This window comes from Ahaetulla prasina, chromosome 3 (assembly GCF_028640845.1).
Source record: "Ahaetulla prasina isolate Xishuangbanna chromosome 3, ASM2864084v1, whole genome shotgun sequence".
Lineage (NCBI taxonomy): Eukaryota > Metazoa > Chordata > Lepidosauria > Squamata > Colubridae > Ahaetulla > Ahaetulla prasina.
The window spans coordinates 1,843,172-1,865,597 of record NC_080541.1 but is presented as its reverse complement, the minus strand read 5'-3'; the positions used below and the strand labels follow the sequence as shown (position 1 = coordinate 1,865,597).

At 50.4% G+C, this 22,426-nt stretch overlaps 1 protein-coding gene across 3 annotated transcripts in view; it reads right to left on the bottom strand.

Annotated features, from left to right (window-relative positions):
* CPSF1 (cleavage and polyadenylation specific factor 1) overlaps positions 1-22,426 on the bottom strand; it is a 37,543-nt gene that overhangs the window by 8,829 nt on the left and 6,288 nt on the right. For all 3 annotated transcript variants that reach the window (XM_058176520.1, XM_058176521.1, XM_058176519.1), the window contains exons 6-28: positions 22,263-22,414; positions 20,350-20,496; positions 18,553-18,692; positions 18,156-18,266; positions 16,456-16,549; positions 15,826-15,913; positions 12,956-13,078; positions 12,006-12,057; positions 11,169-11,263; positions 10,697-10,771; positions 9,642-9,722; positions 9,173-9,268; positions 8,623-8,736; positions 7,468-7,609; positions 6,656-6,834; positions 5,251-5,387; positions 4,278-4,452; positions 3,267-3,473; positions 2,073-2,162; positions 1,728-1,871; positions 1,306-1,458; positions 935-1,051; positions 510-600 (exon numbers count right to left, since the gene is read on the bottom strand). In XM_058176520.1, coding sequence (XP_058032503.1) covers positions 510-600; positions 935-1,051; positions 1,306-1,458; positions 1,728-1,871; positions 2,073-2,162; positions 3,267-3,473; positions 4,278-4,452; positions 5,251-5,387; positions 6,656-6,834; positions 7,468-7,609; positions 8,623-8,736; positions 9,173-9,268; positions 9,642-9,722; positions 10,697-10,771; positions 11,169-11,263; positions 12,006-12,057; positions 12,956-13,078; positions 15,826-15,913; positions 16,456-16,549; positions 18,156-18,266; positions 18,553-18,692; positions 20,350-20,496; positions 22,263-22,414 — 2,803 coding nt within the window. The remainder of the gene's footprint in view (positions 1-509; positions 601-934; positions 1,052-1,305; positions 1,459-1,727; positions 1,872-2,072; positions 2,163-3,266; positions 3,474-4,277; positions 4,453-5,250; positions 5,388-6,655; positions 6,835-7,467; positions 7,610-8,622; positions 8,737-9,172; positions 9,269-9,641; positions 9,723-10,696; positions 10,772-11,168; positions 11,264-12,005; positions 12,058-12,955; positions 13,079-15,825; positions 15,914-16,455; positions 16,550-18,155; positions 18,267-18,552; positions 18,693-20,349; positions 20,497-22,262; positions 22,415-22,426) is intronic.

The following is a 22,426-nucleotide window of genomic DNA, read 5'->3' as shown; positions in this document are numbered from 1 at the left end:
CTAAGCTTGGTGGTCTTCTTGCAGACGTTTCATGACCCATCTAAGGAACATCACCAGTGCAAGAAGAGAGTGGGGTGGGGGAGGAGGAAAAGAGGGGACAAGAGGAGGAGGAGAAAGACGGTTGGATCTTTGGATCTCTCTGAGCTTGGTGATTTTGTTGCAGGCCTTTCCTTACCCTACTAGGGAACATCATCAAGAGGAGGAGGAGGAAGACTGGGGAGTCTGTAGTGCTCTGTTATTCTGTTATTAATATACAGCCCAGAAAGTCACTTAATTGAAAGCCAGCCATTCCTGCCTCATTTAAGGGCCCATCCCCTGCTCCTCTCCCTGGACCCTAACCGAGCAGCTCAAGGATCCTGGTCTGTGGACAGTCCAGTAAAGCTCCTTCTCTGCTCCTCGCCCCAAAGACCCTCCCCTGGGCAGGACCAGGGGAGAACTGCTCCAGGGGTCATCCTCAGTTCCTGCAGGAAGCCCCCTGGGTGGAGGATGTTGCCCCCCAGCACACTCACCTCTCTCAATGGTCTCGAACTCCTTCTCCTCTCCCGTCATGTGGGGGATGCGGGTGCAAGTGTTGTTGATGCTGGTGGACACGGCGTACACCTAGGGAGGAGGGGGAAGTTTGTTCCAGCCTCAGGGAAGAGACGGGAATACGTGGCGCAAAAGAAGGGAGAGATCCCTCTCAGAAACCGTTGAAACCGTGAAGCTTGCCGTTATGCGAGCTGAGGATCCAGAAATCCGCAACCTGAACGCTGTCACATAAGAGCAACGAACTCCTTTTGATACTGAAGAAACATTTAAGGGCGTAATCTGAACCCGTGTGACAACAAATGCAGGAAGGAATCGAGAGGGAAGGAAGGAAACTAGGCTGCCTTGGGTTACGAGGGCAATTCAATTTCCAAGCCAATCTAGCATTACCCAGAGCACCCAGTCCTACCTTGGACTCCACGTGATAGGCTACGTAGTGGGCGGTGCAACGCAGCGGGATCTTCCGGACAGGCCACGGCGCGTCATAAGAAAGATAGGCGGGCAAGACGCTGATGCGCAGCTCCCCCTGCAGGGCAGAACACAGTCAGACCTCCCTCTACCACCGGGGTCCCCAAACTTGGCAACTTTTAGGACTTGTGGACTTCAGCTCCCAGAATTCCTCAGCCAGCCACAATGAAGTTGAAGCCCGCAAGTCTTAAAGTTGCCAGGTTTGGAGGCCCCCTGCTCGACCAGGTTCTGGGTCAGCTCTAAGGAACGCAGCAGGGCAGGTGTTCCAACCAGGGGGACCTTCCTCGTTCTAACCCTGGGCACAAGGCTTACCTGCCGGTTGAAGTAGAGGAAGCCCTTGGGGCAGTTGACGTTGTGGAAGGGGGCAAAGGACTCAATGGGGCCATCTATGGTCATGGGGTGCAAGCGCAGGGCTCCCCGAGATGTCACCAGCAGCCAATGGGGCGAGGGCCCACAGATGAACACCTGAGAAGGAACACAGGTGCTTCTTGCGCAAGGAACTTTTGAGAGTCGCCCTGGTTCTCCAGACTGGACTTCTCGACTCCTCCTGATCTGTACATGAAGTCCCACCCCCAGATTCTGGGGTCCTATTCATCAGTTGCCCCAAAGGGGCTCTTCCCTGACCCTCTCCACCAGGAGACCCCCAACACTTTGGTCTCAGTTGCTCCTCAAAGAAACCTGGAAGCCCCTCCTGGCTTCTCCCTCTGCCCCCCTCCCAGGAATTCTTCGCCTACCCCCGAATAGCCGTAGATGTCTTCAAAGTAGCGGAAGCGAGCGACCCGTCCTCGGGGGACTCCTGCTTCCTCACCCCCCGCGCTCTCGGACTTCTTTTTGGACGGCCGGGATTTCTTTTCCCGGAAGTTGATGTTGTGGGGAACCTGGTTGGAGGAGAACCAAGAGAGCAGGTGTGAAAGGAAGAACAGCGGAAGGGCAGCCTACAGGTGGGATGGCGGCCTCGCTGGCTGCCCCTCCAGTCTGCCCCTTCCCTGGTAAGGTAACACTGAGACACAGAGGAAGGGGGGGGCTGCACTCTTTGCCCCTTGCTGAAGTGGGAATGTCACAACTGCGAAGGTTGTTACCTTTTTGAATCGCACTTTGAGGTTGGCCTGGCCCAGCTGAGAGTCATGATTAAAGGCCTCGTAGATGAGCAGCTCTTGATCCACGTGAACCTGGCAAGAGAAATGGGAAGCCAGCTGAGAGACGCTCCAACCCGGCGGCTCCCAGGGCAAAGCTCTGGGGCTGCAGGCCCTGGTGACCCAACTGCACGAGCCCTCACCCTCCCTCCCTCCCTCCCTCAGCTCCCTTCCCAAGAGAACCGAGTTACAGTGAGAGCCAGTTTGGTCCAGTGGTGAAGGCTAGAAACCAGGAGACAGTGAGTTCTAGTTCCGTCATATGCACAAAAGCCAGCTGGGTGACTTTGGGCCAATCCCCAGGAGACAGCCCTCACATTTGGCCAATAAAGAATTCTATTCTATTCTATTCTATTCTATTCTATTCTATTCTATTCTATTCTATTCTATTCTATTCTATTCTATTCTATTCTATTCTATTCTATTCTATTCTATTCTATTCCTATTCTATTCTATGATAAATAAAATAATAAAAGTGGATAGATAGAAATAAAGAGCTTAAATAAAGTGACTAAGTTCCCCAGCGAGCGATGTGTCTGTGGGATCCCCACAGATCCCGGATCCTTCTCCACTGGCTCTCTACAGGAAGAGTCTTTCCTATTTCCCTTTCTAGAAGCCTTCTTAGATTAAAAAAAAGGAAGCTTTAAATGCCAGGTGGTGCCGTAACGGGACCCTTGAACAAAACAAGTGGATTTCTAAGTGTGATCAGAAGTTTTTGCTCCTCTGATCTCCTGTCTGAGATGCCCCAAAGCTGCTTTTCAAAAAGGCAACTGGTTTCTTTTTCCTTGAAGACATTTCGCTTCTCATCCCAGAAGCTTCTTCAGTTCTTCAGAACTGAAGTCCAAGAAAGCAACTTTGGGACAACCGTGACCTGGACGATGGAGAATTCTCCACAGACATCCTGTCTGAAATGTTTTGGTAACCTCCCCTCCTCTGAGCTTCTGCAAGGTGTACCTCCTCATTGCCTCCCTCCGTCAAGGTCATCTTGACTGCACATGCTTTGGACAGCACCACTCCTTCAAGGAAGCGGCTGCCTGATCTTCTGCGCCTAACTTTAATTTGGCTTCTTATGGGAGAAGTGAAACCTCCCGTGGTCCTGACCGCTGCTGGGATCCCTCGGGGCAGCTGAGCCTCAAGACTCACCAGGAGGTACGGCCGGCTTTGCCGATTCCCCAGGGCTACGAGGAGGACTTCCTTGACCAGTGGCATCTCCGTCTGGCGCATGACCTCCTCCTTCTTGGTCTCCCCCTGGCTGGCGGGCTGCCCAAAGGAGCTGTCCACCAGCACCCGCTGACCCATGGGGAAATTCTTCACCAGGAAGACCAGGCGCCAGTCGGGCAGCTGGTAGATCTGTGGGAAAGACAAGATGACACTGGGAGGAATCACCAACTGCCTGGTGGAGTTGACACAAAAGTCCATGCAAGTCCTGGGACGCATCAACCGAGGGACAGCATCAAAAATCACAAGAAATGTTAATATAAGGGCTTGATAAGACCACCCTTGGAATCCTGCATCCAGTTTTGGTCACTATGATGTAAAAACGATGTAGGGACTCTAGAAAGATTATAGAGAGGAGCAACAAAGAGGATGAGGGGACTGGAGGCGAAAACATATGAAGAACGTGTTTTTTCAAGAGGCAACTGGACTTTTTGGTGCAGAAAGTCCAGTTGCCTCTTGAAAAAGCACCTTTGGGATAACCATGACCAGGTTGACCGAGAATCTCCGTAGACATATGAAGAACAGTTGCAGGAATTGGGTTTGGCTAGTCTAGAGAAAAGAAGGTCTAGGGGGGGACATGATAGTGCGGTTCCAATATCTCAGGGGCTGCACAAAGAAGAAGGGGATCAAACTATTCTCCAAAGCACCAGAAGGTGAGACAAGAAACAATGGATGGAAACTGAACAAAGAGAGAAGCAACCTGGAATTAAGGAGAAACTTCCTGGCAGGGAGAACAATTAACCAGTGGAACAGCTTGCCACCAGAAGTTGTGGGTGCTCCGTCACTGGAGGATTTCAAAGAAGAGACTGGATTGAAATGGAATAGGGTCTTCTGCTCACTTGAGCAAGGGGTCGGACTAGAAGACCTCCAAGGTCCCTTCCAGCTCTGTTACGCCGGTAGAGAGCTGCTTGCTCCTGGCCCGAGAACCAGGCCTACCTCCATGGTGCCGTTCTCCCGGACCAGCATGCACCAGTGGGTTGGCTCGGCCTTGTACTGGTGGGCGTCCTTGTCGGCTGAGGGGAGGCTGCTGCGCCGGGGCTCCTCCTTGGTGGGGCTGAAGAGGGTGCTGGAGTCGCCGTACAGCATTTCCTCTTCATCGTCCACCGTGTTGCTGCAGGGGGAGGACTTTAGGTATTTATAGGAACGGCCATCTTACCTCCAGGTAACCCTCAAGTGGATGAAGGAGGAGGAGGAGTAGAAGCTCGTTTGTGGGGGGAAAGTTTGACCCCTGCCCTTCTCCCCTCCCCCCCCTCCACTAACACCCCGGAGATCCACTCTCTCTCCAGGTCTCAAGGTTGTTAAGTTTCTTGTCTCTATTGAACAGGGGTCTCCAACCTTGGCAACTTTAAGCCTGGCGGACTTCAACTCCCAGAATTCCGCCAGGCTTAAAGTTGCCAAGGTTGGAGACCCCTGCCATTGAAGATACGGGAGGGCACTGGATACAGAGAGTCCTCGACTTACAACCACAATCGAGCCCAGCATTTCTGCTAGGTGAGCAGTGGCTCATTTTACGACCTTCCTTGCCACAGCTGTTAAGCGGCTCACTGAAATTGTTAAATTACTACTAACACGGTCGTTAAGGGAACATGGTGTCCCCCCTTGACTTGGCTTGTTGGAAGGTCGCAAAAGGGGGATCACGAGACACACACCCCCAGGACGCTGCGACCGTTCTAAGTATGAGTTATTTGCGAAGCATTTTAATTTTGATCACGTGACCCCGGGGGATGCGATAAGGGTGGTAAGTGTGAAAAACGGTCGTATGTAACTTTTTCAGTGCCGTTGTAACTTCAGTCACTAAGCAGATGGCTGTAACTCGAGGACTACCTGGGAGGGACGCAAGCCCAAGAGGGGCTTTTAAGAGAGTGGGTGCCTCCTTGCCCCCCTCCCTGTCCTTCCAAAGGTGCCCCACCTGAGGTCCTGGATGGGCGCCTCTGATTCCGACTGGCTCCGCAGGGAGAGCTCGTCTCGAGAGCCGGATGAGTGGCTCTCGGTGGTGAACATGCCACTAACGTCGCGGTAGACACACAGGGCGATGACCCTCGATTGCTGGGAAGGGAGACAAGAGGAGGGCAGGAGGGTCAGAGCCAGGAAAGGCCAATCCCAAGCAGGAAAATGGGATGAAGCTCCATCTCTCCCCCTCTGTGAGGGAGATTGGCAGTTCTTAAGTACAGTCACTAAACTAAACTACGCTAAACTGGAAACTAAACTAAACAAAATAAAATAATAAAAGAGTACAATAAAAAATTAAAATAAAGTAAAATTAATAGAGTAGAGTAGCGTAGCAGAGAGGAGAGGAGAGAAGAGAAGAGAAGGGAGGGGAAGGGAAGGGAGGGGAGGGAGAGGAGAGGAGACGAGAGGAGAGGAGAGGAGAGAGATGAGATGAGATGAGATGGAATGAAATGGAATGGAATAGAAAATAGAAGGATAGGGTAGGGTAAGATAGGACAGAAAAAATAGAGTAGAGTAGAGTAGAAAATACAGAATACAGAATAGAATAGAATAGAATAGAATAGAATGGAATGGAATGGAATGGAATGACATGAAATATAAGACAAGGCCCTTTGCTTTCTTCCTTTTCTACTTTTTAAAACTCCAGCCTGTTCCCAATTGGGCTACATCTGCCAGTGCCTTGGTTACCTTAATCCAAACCATCATTAAGACTGACCGCTCCCACAACCCACCTCCCAAAGGTGAGTCACCTCAGATCTAAAGAAGCTGCCTTCCAGCCTCTGGCAGCTTCTTTAGAAGCCTAAATAAGGAAATTGTTGGGAAGCTGCCAGAGGCTGGAAGGAGGCGTCAAGTAGGGACTCAGTTTGGAATCTTTATGCAGCTGCAAGAGGCTTAAGCTTGATCTCCCGCTAGAGCAGGCCTCTTCAAACTTAGCTACTTTAAGACTGGTGGACTTCAACTCCCAGAATTCCCTAGCCAGCCATTCTGGGTCCACAAAGTGGGCAGGTTTGAAGACCTCTAGACCCATGAAGCCTTATCTATTCAGTCCCATGGGAAGGCAAGCAGATTCTTGTAACTTAGGCAGAAAACAATAAAGCTGTTTGCTCTAGCTATTTACAAGTGGCTCTGGTTGCCGGCGCCTGATAGAAACCAAGCAAATGTGATTGAGCTGCGCACAATTTCTGTGGCTTCTGCCAGCCAACAGGGACTCAAGAGGTCCCTCAAAGACCAGATGTTCTTCAGCGTGTCCAAACTGATCCATCACTGCTGCTTTGGCCACTTCTTTTCAACCCTCTTGGAATGAATGGACTTGAGCCACGAGGCCAAACGGAAGAACTTCCCGGGGCCATCTAAGTCTCACTCACATGGTGCAACTGCGGTTTCTGTAAAGTCAGGCGGTGCGTCCGGCCTCCGTAAGTGTCGCTCTTCAGCACGAACATGGTCACCTGGCCTTCGGAGCTCATGATCACCACGTAGGGGTCAGCCACGGCACAGTGCACGATGGGTGAGCCGAGGTCCACCGGGATAAAATGCAGCTGGTTCACTGAGGAAAAGAGGCACGGACAGCTAAGGAATTTGTGGGTTATGATGTTTTAGCCTGAGGAGAACATGTCACACTTCTAAGGGACTCTGAATTGTCCCATCTCATGCCAATTTTGTGCTATCTAAAGTAGGGCGTGGAACTGTCTACACCCTACACAAGGGTGTCAAACTCAATTTCACTGAGGGCTTCATCAGGGCTCTGGTTGATCTTGGGGGGCTGGGCAGGCGTGGCCAACTGGGTGGGAGTAGCCAGCTTGATCCCACTCCCCAAACTGCTGGCATGTTTCCTCTTCGCATTTGGTAGACCGGGCCAAAGTGACATGGGCCAACCCCTTACATTTTCCACGAGGGCCCCTGGGCTGGATCCGACCAGATTGCAGGCCTTGTGTCTGACACTCCTGGTCTACACCATGTTCTCAACTATAGCAACATTAAGATGTCTGGACTTCAACTCCCAGAATTCCCCAGCCACAGCATGAATGGCTGGGGAATTCTGGGAGTTGAAGTCCAGACATCTTGATGTTGCTAAGGCTGAGAACCTCAGGTGCAGACAATTCCTCCTCTACCACTGAATTATTGAACTTCCAACATGGGACACCTAGGAAGGTGAGCCAGGTAGCGTTTCTGCACTCACCTCCTTCCAGCAGCCGGATACCCAGAGGGGACACTTGGACAATGTAGCGGTTCTCGCCAATGTTGCCGGAATATACGGTGGGGCCCTGAGTGGCAAAGCCGCTAGTGTCCAGCTCCATTATCTCCTGGCCAGTCTGCAAGATCTGAGGGAGGAGAGAGAGAGAGAGAAGAATACCAGAGGGCAAATATTCCTAGCTGACAGCCAGATGAGGTAGCCATTGTCTCTGCTGAGAAGGGACATGTTCAGTGACCCTGGCAGGGATGGCTTCTCCACAAAAGCACACCGCCAGCCAAGAGTCACCTCATGCGCTCCCAAGTCAGTCCTCTGTTCGATGTTTCTGCTGACATCCTTAAGTCACCCCTCACTTGCCCAAGGTGGGATTTGGACTGCCAAGGATCTCTTGAGGAAGAGAAATGCTCAGTATGAAAGGGCCGGATAGCTCAGGCTGGTAAAGCCTGTTATTAAGAACACAAAGCCTGCAATTACTGCAGGTTCAAGCCCGGCCCAAGGTTGACTCAGCCTTCCATCCTTTATAAGGTAGGTAAAATGAGGACCCAGATTGTTGGGGGGGCAATAAGTTGACTTTGTAAAAATATACAAATAGAATGAGACTATTGCCTTATACACTGTAAGCCGCCCTGAGTCTTCGGAGAAGGGCGGGGTATAAATGTAAACAAAAACAAAAAAAAGTATGTCAGTAACATCTGAGAGAGTTCATGTCCACCAAGGCAAGCCAAGCCATCCAAATCCAACCCAACCCAGGCCAGGCCACTCTAGGCCAAGTCTCAGCTCAACTCAAACCAAGCCATTTCAACCAAGTCAAGCCAAGCTAAGCCAACTCAAGCCAAGCCAAGCCAAGCCATTCCAAGCCAACGAACACAGCTCAAGTCAAACTAAGTCATTCCAAACTCAACTCAACCCAACTCAAGCCAAGGCAAGTTAACTCAGCTCAAGTCAACAAAGCCACTCCAACCCAACCTAACCGACCCCAATCCAATCCAACCCAACTCAATTCAACTCAAGCCAATCCATTCCGACCCAACCCATTCAAACCTAATCCAATCCAACCCAACCCAACCCACTCTATCCAAACCCAATCTAATTTAATCCAATGCAACCCACACCAAGCCAAGGAAGACCCAGAGAAGCACACACCATGGTGGAGTCTTCACGGCTCAGGATGAGGAACCCATGTCGCTTCCCATCATCTGCTGGCTCAGGTGGAGAAGGTTCCTTCTCAGTACCTTCTTCCGGAGTATCTTTTTCCTGCTAGAAAAATCATGGAGGATGCTGTCAGGGTCCACACTCCATCCCAAGATCAATAAGGAGCCCCTCACTGACATGGACAGAGGTGACAACCAGCTCAGGTCACTGTACTATGCAACCAAGCAGTCAAAGAGAGGTAAAATGCCTCTCTGCCCAGCCTCTCCCATCTTTTCGGGTTCAACAACACACAATAGGACTGATGGACCATGAATATTCTCTGTGGCTTGAAGGATGAGCTGCCTACAACCCAAAATATGTCTAGCAAAGCACTCCAGGACAGACCAAGGCTGGGCCAGCAAGCCACCTCCTGTCCTGGGAAACCTGTACATAGCGGGGGCCTTCTGTCCTCAGTTGGCAGTGGGAAGGAGAGCCAATCAACTACAGGAGACAATGACTTCATGCCCATCTATAAGCCTCCAAAAGCAAAGGTTGGACATACTGTGGCTTCTTCTGCCTTCTGGGGCGAGATCACCGTCCACATGTCATAGCAGCCGGGAAGTTCAAAAGTCGTAACCACCTGAGGACGGATGCTTTTCTGCAAGGAAGGGAGAGAGAGAGAGACGTCGGGGTTCAGCATCTCCAGAACATAACATTCGCAAAAGCCTCCTGCACAGGAGTGAAACTTCTTAAATTTTGTTTCAGGATATTCATGGCTTTAAGGAATGAGGTTCACACCTCCTAGCCCTGATGGTATTACCTAGTTGGGCAAGGAGAGGTCTGCAAGAAAACCACAAAGCTCAGAGAGTACCAAGGACCCCACAGTTCAACCCCCAAGCTATAAAATATTCCATCAGTGCTCCAATATTCAATGGAGCAGCCTTAGACTGTGCCGCTAATGGGGCCTGGCCCATGACTCTCCTCCCTGGGACAGGTCTGCAGGGACTCCCCAGCTGCGCCCCTCCCCTCACCTGCAAGACCGAGAGGGCACCATTCTTGCCATAGCCGGAACACACCACAATTTCTAGATCAGGTTCAGGACTATTCTGGAACTGGAAAAAGAAAGCTGCATTAAGCAGGCTGCCTCCCTTGTAGCTTTTGCACCGCAAACCCCCTCAATTCTCCAAGAATCCCCCTGCAATTTTCTCAAGGACATTTCATCTTAAGGACAGGTAATCTTTTGCAATTTGAATGGGTTTTTTTACATGTCTCATTGTTTTTATACCTCTTATTATAATGTAAGCCTCCCAGAGTCGCCTAGAACCATGCAATGGGCAGCATATAAATTTAATAAATAATAATACCATCAAACATCCAATTTGTTTATCCCGGGTCCTTTGGAAGGACTCAACAGGCAGACCGAAATGCCAAATCCAGACTGGATATCTGGCTGACTGTGCAATGAACCTTTTTTCCCCCCTTATTTCTTTTTTTTTCCTAAGGTATTTCTAAAGAGTTCAGAGAAGAGCAACAAAGATTATTAGGGGGCTAAAACATATAAAGAACGTTTTCAGGAACTGGGCCTGGCTAGTCTAGTGAAGAGAAGGACCAAGGGAGACAGGATAGCAGTCTTCCAATATTTGTGAGGCTGCCTCAGAGAGGAGGAAGGGGGTCAGCTTATTTTCCAAAGCAGCTGAGGGCAGGAAATAAACAGTGGATGGGAACTCATCAAGGACAGAAACAATTAAGAACTAAGGAAAAACTTCCTAACAGTGAGGACAATTAACCAGTGGAACAGCTTGCCTCCAGAAGTTGTGAGTGCTCCATCACTGGAGATTTTCAAGAAGAGACTGGACAGCTATTTGTCTGAAATGGGATAGGGTCTCCTTCCTGAGCAGGGGGTTGGATTGGAAGACCTCCGAGGTCCCTTCCAACTTTGTTATTCTGTTTTTCTTCTTCTTCCCCAAGCAACCTTTTCTTCCGAGGCCAGATGGCGTCCCCCTCTCCCTCCCAAGGAAATTGGGGGCATCCATGTGAGGCTGAAGGGCTGAAGGGGGGGGGGGAGAGAGCAAACCGGGGCACTCACCTCCTCAGAGAGAAAGGCTGGCTCCCCCATGGCAGCGTTGGCGCAGGGCCCAATGTTCAGGATACTGTCGCAGACCTTCCGGAAGAGAAGAGAGAAGCATCAGATTGGCTGAAAATTTCTGACTCCCCAAGAAAAGAGGTGGAGAGGGGCAACATGGGACCCCGGCAGCCCTCAACGCAGAGGAAATCTCCAGCACACGTCAGAGAAAAGGGACCTTTGGGAATCAAATTCTTTGGAGGTCGTCCTTGCAAGATGTTGCAATGGACAGGAATTGGGGCCGGTTGTGGAGCGCTTGGGTTGCGACCACATGAGCATGGCGGGGCTGGGGTGGCCGGAACTCCGAGGACTGGTTCTAAGCAACCTTTGGCAACATCAGTAGGAAGCTCTGGGCTCAAATGCCAGTCTGGTTTTGGGAATGTCTGGGTGGCCCTTTGGGTACAGAAAGAGCCTGGGGAAACTGAGGCAGGCCTACCTCAAATGAGTAAGTGGTCAGCTGGGTGCCGGACTGGGCCTCACTGCCATACACCTCGATCTCATCCACTTCGTCCTGCGGAGCCGACTTCCCTCCTGCAAGCAACAGATTGGGAAATAAGGAACAATGGGCTCGGATGGATGGCCTCGTCGTCCTCTTAGCATCGTTCCCACAAGCCCCTCCCCCTCTTCTCCCTTAGAAACTTCCTCTTCCTCCTTTGTTATTTGACTTGCTTCCCTCCCCAATAGGGATCATGGATTGGATGTTTCACTGGGTTTTTTTTTTAGTGTTTTAGTGGTTTTTACTGTTATTGTTATGGTTTTAAAATGTTTTTAAGATTTAAATTGTAATATATGTTTTGAATTGTGAGCCGCCCAGTCATTGGCTGAGATGGGTGGCTAAAGAAATCAGGCAGATAGATAGATAGATAGATAGATAGATAGATAGATAGATAGATAGATAGATAGATAGATAGATAGACAGACAGACAGACAGACAGGATGGGCAGTGCAGCTGACCTTCAGGCTAGAGAGCCTGATGGCAGAGAGTTTTTACAAAGCTCTCAGATATTGGCCCAGAGTGGACTGATGAAAGACCCCAAGTCCACCCTATCTGTCAACAAGAAGAACCCCTGGAGGTGGGAGAGGGAAGGAGAGGCTGCCCCCCCACTGGGAAACTGACCAGGGAAACAAAAACACTCATGCCGAGTCCACCGGTTCATTTGCAACATGCACACAAGGCTGGGCTCTTTCCACCCCCCCACCCCCACCCCACCAGAGACCCTACGGAGTGTGGGGGGCCTGGCTCCGGCCCCTGGCTGCAAATCAGGACACCCACCAGACCAGTTGGCGGACTGCTCCACACGCTTCTTCTTCAAGGGGGGTTCTTCCTGTGAACCAAACAGAGCTGTCCATTGGCAAGGAGACGCAAGAGACCCCCAACGTCCCCTTCCGCTGCTGCTGGTAGAAGCCCCCGTCTGCCTCAGCAGGAAAGGCCCCCATTCTGGAAAGTGGACTCTCCGACCGTGGCCACTTTAAGAACGGTGGACTTCAACTCCCAGAACTCCTCAGCAGGCATGTGGCTAGGGAATTGGGGCAAGTAAGGACTGCACGTACAGGGAATCCTCGACTTATGACCATGACTGAGCCCAAAATTCACGCTGCTAACTAAATGAGATATTAGTTAAGTTGAGTTTTGCACCCTTTTACGACCTTTCTTGCCACCGTTAAGTGAATCACTCCAGTTGCTCAGTTAGTAACATGGTTGTTGAGTGAATCTGGCTTCCCCATTGACTTCGGTTTTCAAAAGGCTGCAAAAGGGGTTCGCATGACACCCCCCCAGGACACTGAAACGGTCATAAATATGAACCAGTTTAATGAGTTGGGCCTCATTTTACAACTCTTTGCCAGTTGCTAAGAGAAACACTGAAGCTGTTAAGCGAATCATGCCGTCGTTAAGTGAACCTGGCTTTCCAATCGACTTTGTCTGTCAGATGCCAGCTGGGAAGGTCACAAAAGGGGGATCACGTGACCCTGGGTCCCTGCAACCGTCCTAAGTACATGCCAGTTGCCAAGCGTTGTGAATTCTGATCGCGTGACCAAGGGGACGCTACAACGGCCGTAAGCGTGAAAACTGGACGTATCCCTTTTTTCAGTGCCGTTGTAACTTCAAAAGGTCGCTAAACAAACTGCTGTAAGTCGAGGACTACCTGGACTACGCTGAAGAGGGAGGCTTTAAGGGCCGGCCTCAGCTCTGTGCGTGGAGGAGGATGGAGAGGCTCCGCTCACCTTCTCGGCAGAGTCCTTAGCGATGCTCATCGGGGCCTCCTGGAGCTTTTCGGTGTATTTCAGGAGAAGGGAGTTTCCCAGACGAGAGCCCAGGAACAGGTAGCCGGGCTCCAAGGTAATCATCTGAGACCCAAAGAAGTGGGGGGGGGGAGACAAGGAGGAGGAAAAGTCAGACTAGACTAGAACGGAGAGATGACCGACTCGGGTCCAGACTCCAGGCTATTAGACTTTGAACAGACTTAGAATAACTTTATGGTCACTTTGTGCGGCGGTCTCTCGTGAAGCAATGAGTCACAGAATCTATCAGAAAGCATACACATCAAACAGAATCTTGTTGGGTCTGTCATTTGCACCTCTATAACTGTCTGGTTCGGTTCTGCAACCCAACAAGAAAGACACAGACTTCAGAGGATAATTAGAACTGCAGAAAAAACAATGGCTACCAACCTGCCTTCCATTGAGGACCTGTATACTGCACGAATCAAGAAGAGGGCCGTGAAAATATTTACAGATCCCTCATATCCTGGACATAAACTGTTTCAACTCCTACCCTCAAAACGACGCTATAGAGCACTGCACACCAGAACAACTAGACACAAGAACAGTTTTTTCCCGAAGGCCATCACTCTGCTAAACAAATAATTCCATCAACACTGTCAGACTATTTACTGAATCTGCACTACTATTAATCTTCTCATAGTTCCCATCACCAATCTCTTTCCACTTATGACTGTATGACTGTAACTTTGTTGCTGGCAATCCTTATGATTTATATTGATATATTGACCATCATTTGTGTTGTAAATGTCGTACCTTGATGAACGTATCTTTTCTTTTAGGTACACTGAGAGCATCTGCACCAAGACAAATTCCTTGTGTGTCCAATCACACTTGGCCAATAAATTCTATTCTTCTTCTTCTTCTTCTATTCTACATCCTGTGACATCCTAACCTTGCATACTAATCGATCTTCACATAACTGTGTGTAAAAGGAACTTCTTAGATCTTTGTGAGAAAGATCTTATCAGGGAAGGAAGAAGGATGTAAAAACTGTGGATGCATTTTCACACTATAGGGGTAAATATCCTGCTGCTTTGATGTGACTTTCACATCAAACAAGTTTTTACCTATGTGATCCAATTAGCTGGGGATTCCCATGCTAATCTAGCACGTAGGCAATCTCTCAGATGGAATTCATATGGCTAACTAAGTTGCAACAACTTTGAATGTACACTGATCAGCATACATTAAAATGAAATTTCATTGCATACGGCTCTCAAAAAGTCTCCACCTCCAATATAAACTACTTAAACATGACAGAATAAATAACTAAATACAAAATCATGTATGTACCCACAGATATTATATGACACAGAGAAAGAACCCAGTCTAGTTGGGTTGTACGCATGTACATGGGGAGAAAAACCAATCTTGCAGGTTTCCCAGACGGAGGCCCCAGGGAACAAAGTGGTTACAGAATGTGGAAGTCCTGCTAGAAATACTTTGAAACCTCCTCCCGGAAGGGAGCAACAGAAACAGACCGTGAAGGGGGGGGTGGGGTCTCAAACAATGCTTTGAACTCTAAGCACACAGTGCTTATAAGCAGTATCCTGGATGACAGGAAGTGAGCTTCCTATGATCTTCTTGGCTGTCCTCACCACCCTCTGTAGGGACTTTCTATCTGAGGCGCTGCTGCCACCAAACCAAACAAGGATGCGGTTTGTTAAAATGCTCTCGATCGTGCCTCTGTAGAAAGTGGCCAGGACAGAAGGCCTATCTGAGGCAGAATGAGACAACTCACCACGGCCAACTCCCTGTGGGACAACTGGCCACAGGACAATTTAACAATTTAATCATTTAAAGTAAAGGGGAAAAAAATTAATTTTATCATTCACATTTTATTCTCTCTCCTTTGGCATCTTTTTTTTTAAATGATTCTATTCCACCATTTCTTTGATATTTGTGTGACTCTTGTCCTGTGGCGAATTATCATAGATCCATCTGAGGAACCGGCTCACCCCGAAGAGATCAGCTCCCTTGCTCTGGCAGACAGGCCTCGTGGCCAAGGAATTCCAGCTGGCAGGGATCAGAAGAGGAGCCTTCTCTGCTGGAGCTCTAGCCCTCTGGAACATCTTGTCTCCAGGTCTGCCCCCATCCTTTTGGCCTTCCAAAGGGCCTTGAAGACACGACTGGGACAACTAGCCTGGGGCCCCAATGGGGGTGTGGCATGCGGGAAGTGGCTGATGGAGTAGAGAACACTGCGCACTTCAATCCTTCCCTCTCCATCCCGCTTAGCCTTATTTTGAATTTTTAAATTTAAAGTCTTTATTGTTTTAGTGTTTTATATTGCATTTTATTCAATGTCTGTTAATCACTTAGAGTTGCCGCTGGTGAGATGGACTGTGAACAAGTTGGGGAAGGAAGGAAGGAAGGAAGGAAGGAAGATCTAAACGACCATCAGGCACCAGCCTCAGGAAAATGAAAGGGCTCAGATGCTACAGCCGCTTATCCTGTGGCACATCAATCCTAACGATCAATCACCGCGGGCCACGGTGTGGCTCAGGCTGTAAGAAGCCTGTTATTAAACAGCTGCCTGCAATTACTGCAGGTTCTAGTCCCACCAGGCCCAAGGTTGACTCAGCCTTCCATCCTTTATAAGGTAGGTAAAATGAGGACCCAGATTGTTGGGGGCAATAAGTTGACTTTGTATATAAATATACAAACAGAATGAGACTATTGCCTTACACAGTGTAAGCCGCCCTGAGTCTTTGGAGAAGGGAGGGATATAAATGTAAATTTAAAAAAAATCAGTCAATCCACCAATCACCCTCCCAGCCCAGATGGTCACTGCCGGGCTGAATGGCACTTACACAGGTGGTGAGGACACTGGCTGCCGCCTTGTCAAAATGGAAGGAGCGGACACTTCGCATGCCGTCCGTGATGAGGGTCAACACGTAGCTGGGGGAAGAAACGGGAAATGATGATGGGAGCCGCTGGTCCATGAGCAGAATGCAGAATGGACAGTTTCTGCCCCATCACTCCACCAGAAAAAGAGCGTGGCGAGCAGAAATACAGCTAGGTTTGACACTGTTGAGGGTGTGCGTGTGTGTGAAAACAGGAGGCTCAGTTATGGGATCCTTGGCGCTCTCTAAGCGAGATAACTTCACCAATGCTAGAAGGCAGCAGGGATTGCAGGGAAGGGAAGGAGGAGGAGGGGGGAGGGGAAGAAGGAGGAGGACACTGGGGTCCTAGGGGCTCTCTGAGCTTGGATGTTTTCTTGCAGACATTTCATGACCCAACTAAGCAACATTATCAGTGCAAGAACTGGGGGGAGGGGTTGGAGGAGGAGGAAGAAAATGACATTCGGGGCCTTAATGCTGGGATGTTACTCAAAGAGGCAACATCATCATCATCAGTAGCACTGATGATGTTATCTAGTCAGGTAATGAACTGTCTGAAACCACCATTGGCCGGGCAGTGACTTTTGGCTGTGGCCTTACATTTCCCCTCCTTTCAGCGAGATCACCATCTTGTCATAGGAGATGAAGGTCGCCTGGGCACAGTCCAGAGTGATTTTTACTCCTTCTTGGAACCCTGCAAGAAGAGGAGTGGTTATGCTGCTCCCTTTGACCGCCTCTCCAAAGGGAGACTGGCATTAAGAAACACAACATAGATATAAGTAAATACAACCCATCGGATTCTAAAGTTTGCCACAAAAATTTAGTTTCCTGGCTCTGGCAGAAGCGAAGAAGCTCAAACCCTCCACTTTCCGTGTCCCAAAGGAACTGGACTCTTTTGGTTTTTTTCTTGAAAACGTTTCGCTTCCCATCCAGGAAGCGTCTTCAAAAAGGGAAACCTTTTCAGAATAGCAGAGCTGGAAGACTTGTAGCTCAACTCCCTGTTCAGGCAGGAGACCTGGCCAATGCCACTTCAGACAGAAGGAAGAGAAAGTCCAGCTGCTTTCTGGAAAAACACCTTTGGGACAACCACAGCCTAGATCAGGGGTCTCCAACCTTGGCAACTTTAAGACTGGGGGACTTCAGCTTCCAGAATTCCTCAGCCAGCTTTGCTTTGTTTTGCTGGCTGAGGAATTCTGAGCGTTGAAGTCCCCCAGTCTTAAAGTTGCTAAGGTTGGAGACCCCTGATCTAGATGATTAAGAATCTTCACAGACTGCAGTCTGTAGGGTGAGAGTTGGGGTTCATTCCAATGACTTTCTGATTCTCTGCCTACCCAAATTCTCATTTTGACTGAAGGAAGTTCCTTGGATAAGTAACGAAATGTCTCAGTTTTAATAAACTTTGGTCCTGGTTGTCCCAAAGGTGCTTTTTCACGAGGCAACTGGACTTTGTTTTTTTCTTTTGAAGACATTTTGCTTCTCAACCCTCCAAGAAGCTTCTTCAGCTCTGACTGGCCAGTGGTGGGGAATGGAAGGACTGATACTCCTTGCAGGCAGCTGGTCATCTTTCTGAGTCATTGAGGCCACTGAGAGTCTTTGAGGCACCATTTAGATGCCCCTGACGACACAGATAAACCTCCTAGTAGCCTCAAGGATTCTCTAAAACAGGGGGGGTCCAACTCAAGGCCCGTGGGGTGCTTAGGTCTGGCCCACGGGCCGCCCTGGAAACAGCAACGGACCGGCACAGGAAACTCTGTTTTCACTGACAGAGGGCTGTAGGAGGCCGTCGTGGCCGAAAATGGGCCCGGGGGGGGGGCATGCGTGGCCCACCTGAGCTCCTTTTTCACTGGCAGAGGGCTGCAAGAGACCGTTGCAGCTGAAAACGGAGCTCAGGAGCCTGTTTTTGCTGGCAGAGCACTCAGGTCACCACAGGCTCCCCTGACACGAGTGATATCAAGATGGCCACGCCCATCCCAGCCCCCAAGGTCAACCATAACCCTGATGCTGCCCTCAATGAAATGGAGTTTGACACCCCTATTCTAAAAGGAGACCAATCACCAGCTGTCTGCAAGGAATATAAATCCTTCCATTCCCCACCATCCAGTCAGAGCTGAAGAAGCTTCCGGGATGGTTGAGGAGCTCCGCAGACTGTTGGTCCGGTTGCTATGATTTAACCTTTTGAGATACTTTTCACAAAGGGTTCCACCTCCAGAGTCACCCAGAAGCATCTATGCATGATCATTACGGGAGGAAAAGCAGAGAGAGAGAGAGAGAGAGAGAGAGAGAGAGACAGAGAGACATACTTAGCGGGAAGACGGTGGTGCCATTGGTGAGGCTGTTGAGTGACACGCCATACGGGGGGACACTCTGGTTCAGGTAGAGCAAAGAGTTCACCGCGAAAATCACAACACCTCCTGGAAGGGGGAGGAGAACAGATGCAGGGGAGAGAGGGAGGAAACAACTCCCTTCTTACACATCCCACAACAATAAGCATGATTCCCCTTCAAAATCCTGCACCAAAAAGCTGCTTCTGTTTGCAATTCCCGATCACTCTTCAGTGCTCCACAGCTGGCGTTTCCAACCAGGAGGCTCTGCAGTCCCAGAACATCTGGAGGGAGGCTGTTTGAGATGCGTCCAGATGCCAACCTCCGCACCAGCCTTCCCCGCTCCCCCGAAGCCAGGAAGGGCTACTCCGCTCACCAATGGGCTTGGGCACCGCCAGGGCCTGCGTGCAGTCAAAGGGCAGGTTGCAGAGGGACCAGATGACCGGATGGACCTTCTGCATGATGTTGAGGGAGATGGCCACGATGCTGCAGGTGTCCTGGCGCACAGCCACCCGCCTGCGGGGAAGGAGAGACGATGAAGCGCTTCCCATGTAAAGGAGGAATGAGCCACAATGGACCGGGCGAGGGGAGAGAATGAGGAAGGGCTGGGGAGGGGTCTCAGTTTGAAAAACTAAAAAAAGAAGGTTGGTGAATCATATGCTAATTTTACAGATAAACGGTACAGGCAAACACGATGCTCGAAAGTTGGCCTTCTCCCTTTCATGCTGTCAAGCCTGGTTTGAAAGAAAGATTCATCTGGAATAAAGATTTAATGAAGAGAAGGACTAGGGGGGACATGATAGCAGTCTTCCAATATCTGAGGGGCTGCCACAAAAAAGAGGGGGACAAGCTATTCTCCAAAGCACCTGAAGGCAGGACAAGAAGCAATGAGTGGAAACTCATCAAGGAGAGAAGCAACCTAAGCAGAAATTTCCTGACAGTGAGAACAACCGCTTGCCACTAGAGAGAAAGAGAGACAGAGGCGAAGTCTGGGCCGTCTGTCAGCCCTCTGATCGAGAGTCAACCGCCCCCAGGTCTGGAGGTGGCTGATGAGGAAGAAGAGGAACAGCTGGGTCCAGTGCCTGACGTGCAGATGCGCAGAAGTCAGAGGAGAGGAGAGCAGAGAAAATCTATGGGACGGTCCTTGGGACAGAAGAGCCAGAGCTGCTTGCGAAGCCCCACCCGAGCTCTGGGGATAAAAGGCAGGGGGCGGAGATGAATAGGTGTGGCAGACAACTATTCATCTCCCAGCTGGTCAGACTTATTAGCCTGCTATGAGAGAGAAACTTTTTGCCAGGGCTGCTGGTCCTCGTAATAAAGGAATCTTCGAATTAACTTCAGAGGGTTTGTCGTGTTTGGAGAGCTGGGTCAGAACAGAATGTTTGTAAGTTGAGGACTGAATGAGTGATGGACACTGTTGTGTCTGCGCCCCCCGAGCCGGGCCTCCTGCCAGAAAGTGATTTGGAAAGTGAGGGGGAAGGGCCATCAGGATTTACCTCGGGAGCACCGGCTTCCCTGGCTCAGCTTCAGGAGCCAGAGGCAGGCCAGGTGGAGGAGATAATGAGGCCTCTGTCCCCTGACTCTTCCCCCCCCCAGGCCACGCCTCCAGACCCAGCTGATGGCAATCAGGCCTGGCTGGACCCTAGGTTTCACAGGCAGGAGAGGAGGGAACAACAGAAGCAGGGGTGGGGCAGGCCTAGGAAGTGCTGAGTCATGGAGCCACACCTCACAGGATATAAAAGCAGCAAGGGCTGTTATGCCTCTTCGTAGCAGGCAGATCAACTGTTTAACTAGAGCTGATGTACTGTTTGTTGACTCATCGGCATCAAGGGAGATAACAGAGACACTTGGCAGACGCTCGTATTCTGCTGCCAGAGCTGATAGTGCCGGCTAATTAAGTCATCGCTCGGACGGAGGCGAGGGGGACAGAAAAGACACTCACGAAAGGAGGAGCGATTGTTGTGGAACAGGCAGAAGCAGAAACTTTGGCCACTGTCCCCTGAAGTGTCAGGCCACCAAAACAAACATGGGTGCATCTTTCATCCCGCAGCCTTCAACGGATTCCCACCCACCCTACCCCACCCCACGCTGCAAGGCACTCTGTCTTTGCCCAGAGGCACAGCTTGGCCACGGCAGCATGGAAGGGCAGAGGGAGAAGGTGGACAGAACGTACCCCGGCCAGGTCTGGTTGGGCTCATAGAGGATGAGCAAGGTGGGCTCGTAGTAGCCGTAGAGGAACTGCATGTCGATGATATTCAGCAGCTTCTCGTCCAGCTCCCTCACGTCGATGATGTAGCTGGGCAGGAAGCTGGACTTCTGGCTGCAGAGACAGAGAGGGAGAAAGAGGGAGGGCAGCCATTCACAAGGAGCCAGAAACACCCGGGACACAAGGGGCCTCCTCCCCAGGCAGACCATATACAGCCATCCAGACTCAGCCTCTCTCCATCCAGCCTCAAGAGACACCGGATTCCATCACCCACAACCAAATGGAAAAGCAGATTTAAAGAAGGAAGCAACCTGGTGTGTTGTGTCTCGCCCGCCCCCATCTCCGCAGCCGGGCCCCTCTCATCTCCTGTTATCTCAGCCAGAGACTGATAGTGCAGACAAAGGGCCTGGCATGCCTCCAGCCCCCAGTCCTGGCACCATGCCTGGACAGACTGAGCAAATAAACCACCACCACCCCAGCATGTGAGCATGAGGAACATGAAGCCAATCACGAGCTAGAATTGCCGGCAGCTGGAGGGTGGACAGATCCCCGCTTCCGGAGAATGGAGAGCCGACGTCAGCAAAAGGAAAGGAGGGGCAGGCCTGGATAAGTGCTGAGTCATGGAGCCACACCCCATGGCCTATATAAAGGATCTGCTTTCTGGCATTCTTTGAGTCAGGCAAAGTCTAATCTGGATTGCTGAAGTCACACTTTGGACTCCTGCCTGCCCTGAGGACTCTGACAGGAATTTGGCAAAGCTGCAGAGGCTTCGTGGCCACGCTTGATACAGACTTCCCAGACCCGGCCGTCAGAGGAGGAGTGGGACACAACATGGTGGATGGGCTAGTCTTAACAGTTAGGGAATTAAAAATGTAAAGCTTTCCCCTGGCCAGTCGTGTTTGACTCTAGGGCGCGATGCCCATCTCCGTTTCTTGGCCGAAGGAGACAGCATTGTCTGAAGACATTTCCGTGGTCAAGTAGCCAGCATTACTATACACTGAGGTGCACGGAACGCTGTTACCTTCTCACCGAAATGGCGCCTGTTTAGCTGCATGGATCCCTTGATACTCAACTGGTTTGAAACTCATCCAATTTGGTACTCAGCGCATTTTGACAAAAAAATTTGGTTCCAGTACTCATTGTTCGTTTACTACTCGACACACAAGCTAGAACTTATCGATGTCGGCTGCTTTGTGACGCACTAAGTTATTCCTTATGGGAAAAATCTGTTTGGTACTTATCGTTTTTGATACTCATTGTGTGAACAGGAACCAGTTAATGACGAGCACCAAAGGACCACCATACTTGCATTCGTGTGCATTTGAGCCGCTAGGTTTGCAGGAGCTGGAGAAAGGAAAGGGAGCTCACCCCATCGCAGGGCGCTTGGATCTTGAACACCGGGATGGCAGCTTGCCAGCTGATCAGCTCAGCATCTTTCACGACTGAGCCATCCCGCCCCCAATGGAATTACCCCCTTGCTATTTGTATCGCCATCACAATATTATAATAACAACGGTGGCGCAGTGGTCAGAGTGCAGTACTGCAGGCGACTTCTGCTGACTGCTGGCTGACAGCAATTTGGCAGTTCGAGTCTCACCAGGCTGAAGGTCGATTCAGCCTTCCGTCCTTCTGAGGTGGGTAAAACGAGGACCCAGATTGTTGGGGGCAAGAGGCTGACTCTGCAAACCGCTTGGAGAGGGCTGGAAAGCACCGTGAAGCGCTATATAAGTCTAAGTGCTAGTGCTGTTAGGATTTTCTCAAGAGGAGTAAACCTTAAGGAGGAGATTTCCTATTAAAAAGCGTTTCTTTTTTATTGGATTTCCTCTTCCATTTGATGTGGGAGGCCACTGGGATGACCGAGGAGGTCCTACTCGCCTTACCCTTCGCCCACCACTCCTTCGTGCTCATCCGTCAGGGTGTCTCTGCGGAAGGGCAGGACCACCAGCCGCGTGCCGTAGATGAGCATCACGGCGCAGCGCCCGTCTGGATCCACCCGCACTTTGGGAATGTGGACATTCTGCACGAAGCCGTCCTGAGGAAAGAA